The 2,853-nt window shown below is 34.0% G+C and overlaps 1 protein-coding gene across 1 annotated transcript; it reads right to left on the minus strand.

The window, feature by feature from the left end:
* Nucleotides 1-1,116: 1,116 nt before the first annotated feature.
* LOC107723701 (G2/M phase-specific E3 ubiquitin-protein ligase-like) lies at nt 1,117-1,932 on the minus strand. The gene is made up of 3 exons (XM_016532415.1): nt 1,764-1,932; nt 1,312-1,526; nt 1,117-1,223 (listed from the first exon to the last, which is right to left on the minus strand). The coding sequence occupies exons 1-3, from the start codon at nt 1,877-1,879 to the stop codon at nt 1,117-1,119; spliced, it is 438 nt and encodes a 145-aa protein (XP_016387901.1). The 5' UTR covers nt 1,880-1,932.
* Between the last annotated feature and the right edge of the window lie 921 nt (nt 1,933-2,853).

Genomic DNA, 2,853 nt, shown 5'->3' on the forward strand with positions numbered 1-2,853 from the left:
GACAACAGATGTTGTCAACATTGAGGGTCAACCTTTGGCTTATGTCTTCAATTTAAAAACTATTTAAAAATTGCGACGATGGGTTATAATGTTGGGTTATAATCAACATAATCATTTGTAGGTTTTATTATAAATTTTTGTAATGAGTTGACAAAGTGTTTTGATTTCTGATTGGCCTTAGGTTTGATGCAAGGGACTGTGGATTCCAAGTGTCACAGGAAGTTATTCAAGAGTTTGAGGACATTCTGCCACCACAGCGCAGTCTTTGTGGTGATAGTAATCTCCAAATTCATTTTTCAGACTTGCAGAGACAGAGTGGGCTTTCTCCACCAGTCAACTGGATAACTGCTGTTGAGAATTACATAACACTTAAAAATATGTCCAGACTTTAAAATCATCAAGAACAACTTTATTTGCTCACTGCATATGTCATCAGTGTTTTACTGAACATCAATAATTTAAACTGTGTAACAAAATCTTAAGTTTTGTGCAAAGAACATGCCATGCATTTCTGTTGTTAAAAAAAAATTGGTCCATGATGAAAAATGTCACTTGTGAAAATAAAATCTATATTATTCCTCAACTCACCAGTATATCAGTACAGTCTATTAACCTGAGTGTTCCTTGTTTAACTGAGTGACTTGAAATTTTTAACTATAACAGAAGTGCACATTAAAACATGCGTTATACAAACATGCCTGCATTTCAAAATACGAAAGAACAAAGTGGCACATTTTCATTTAAATAAAACTGTTTACTCGGACCTAAACCCCAGAATATCAGCCAAAGGTATTTTGCTTCAAGGAAGCCCAAACCCAGGGGAGTTTTGCATGCCATAATCCACGGCTGCTTGAAACTCTTCATATGTATTTGTACATACATTTGCCATGGGAAATTGAGAGCTCTTCTGAAAAACTAGCTGTGGCTGTATTGCTGCAGGAGGAACTTCCTTCAGCCCAGTTCCAAACATAAGGACATCTTCCAAAGAAGGACTTAAATTGTGGCCATTGCTTTTTTTCTTGTTGCTACTTTCGAATCAGTGTAGTAATCACCTAGCAGCTATAAGGCTTTGTGCACAGTGGTGATTTGTTGTATGGAGGTGGTTTGTCATTTCTTCTAAACCACATGTAACAATTGAACCCTGCTTAAATTCTTATGGACCACACAGTATGCAATTGTGGATTTATCCCTTTGTGTATAACACTCATTTAAGGTTCCCTGAACTGACATAAATTTCTGTTACTTTATATCTCATTATTTGTTGCAGTGACAATTCGGCACATTTCTTATCATTTTAACAATACATAATACCTTCCAGGTAGAGCAGATAATCTCGCCAGTAGCTCAGTACTGTGGCCTCCTCCTGACGGTTGGTGCTACCAGGCTGACTAAACTGCACCTGGAAGATGTTCTCCACAGCATCAGCTGTCAGCTTGGTCTCAGTGTAGCACATGAATGAGAAGAAGAGTGAAGGATGCTGTTCCAAGGTATTGACAAAATCAAGCATTGCCAATCCCTCTTTGAACCTACAAAAAGTTCCATGTCAAAAAGTTACTACAAGGACGTTATGTGAACAACTACTGAAAGATATACAGATTTTCCATTTTAAAAAGAAATAAGGTGACACTACTTCAGCCACAATATTTAGCCTTTATTAGTATAATAAAAAAGTATTAAAGTGCTTATGTTAAAATATAAAATAACTATTTAACATTGTATTAAAAGTTTTGTTACATGTCCACAGAGCAAGTAGAATATTATACCTCTGGATGGAAACATGGTTTCGGTAGATGAAATACAACTGAATGTAATCATCTACTACTTTGTTCTTATCCTCCAGAGTCCTCATGAATCGATAGCAGCCTGCTGTCTGAAGCATGCTGGAGTATTTTTCTGTGAGTTCCTGGAGGTCACTCAGTGATGTAGCATTCTTTATCTAGGAGAAAATTTCAGTTTCACCTAATCAATTATTTATTTGTTTAGTTATATAATTTATAATTTGAATAAGAGGACAACACCAATAAACTTGGGGTAATCATCAATACTTTTATTTTCGTTTGCAAAACTTTATTTTCATTTGCAAAATTTTTTTTTCTTTTGCAAAACTTTATTTTCTTTTGCAAAACTTTATTATTTTGCATATATATATGGCATTATTTTGACTCCATAGCAGGCATTCTTTGTGTACTGTTAGGATAAAGCACAGCAAACTTCAGCTAGTTCTATACAATGATTTCAGTTCGTTGTGCTGTAGCTTATTAGTTGTTATCATTTGAGTGCAACAACTGAAATAAACTTGTATCTGTGGACTAATCATTTTTCATCTATTCTGGTGAGATTGTTCTTAAACTGTTTGGCATATTTACAAAATGAACTGGAATCTAAACCACACACAAGCATAAAAGTGTTCCTTTATAGGCTTACTTGTGTAAAATTTTGGATTAAACAAAGTTGTATGGACAAGTGTTAAAAGTATCCTACATTTTGGTACACTGTAAACAAGAAAACAAGTTCTTCACAGCATTTTATGGAATGTAATAAGGAACTACACTGAACAAAATTATAAACGCAACACTTTTGTTTTTGCCCCTGTTAACAAAATATTTTTAATTTACAAATGTTCATAAGTGTGCTTGTTCTTGTTTTGATAATATGATTATTGATTACTGTTTAAAGGTTTTGTATTAGTAAGGTTCTTTGTTCACCAACTGCATTTATCTGATTAAAAATGGTAAAAAACAGTAATATTGTGAAATGTTTTTGCAATTTAAAATGACTGTTTTCTATTTTTCATCTGTGATGTCAGATCTCGACTTCTCCAGTCTTCAGTATGACAAGACCCTTCAGAAATCA

This window comes from Sinocyclocheilus rhinocerous, unplaced genomic scaffold (assembly GCF_001515625.1).
Source record: "Sinocyclocheilus rhinocerous isolate Xijiao unplaced genomic scaffold, SAMN03320098_v1.1 scaffold4743, whole genome shotgun sequence".
Classification (NCBI taxonomy): domain Eukaryota; kingdom Metazoa; phylum Chordata; class Actinopteri; order Cypriniformes; family Cyprinidae; genus Sinocyclocheilus; species Sinocyclocheilus rhinocerous.

Coding starts and splice junctions, on each gene's coding strand:
- LOC107723701 (XM_016532415.1), bottom strand. CDS start 1,879: ATGCTTCAGACAGCAGGCTGCTATCGATTCATGAGGACTCTGGAGGAT. Junction 1,527..1,763: donor AACCATGTTTCCATCCAGAG/GTATAATATTCT, acceptor AACTTTTTGTAG/GTTCAAAGAGGGATTGGCAA. Junction 1,224..1,311: donor TTATCTGCTCTACCTGGAAG/GTATTATGTATT, acceptor AATTTATGTCAG/TTCAGGGAACCTTAAATGAG.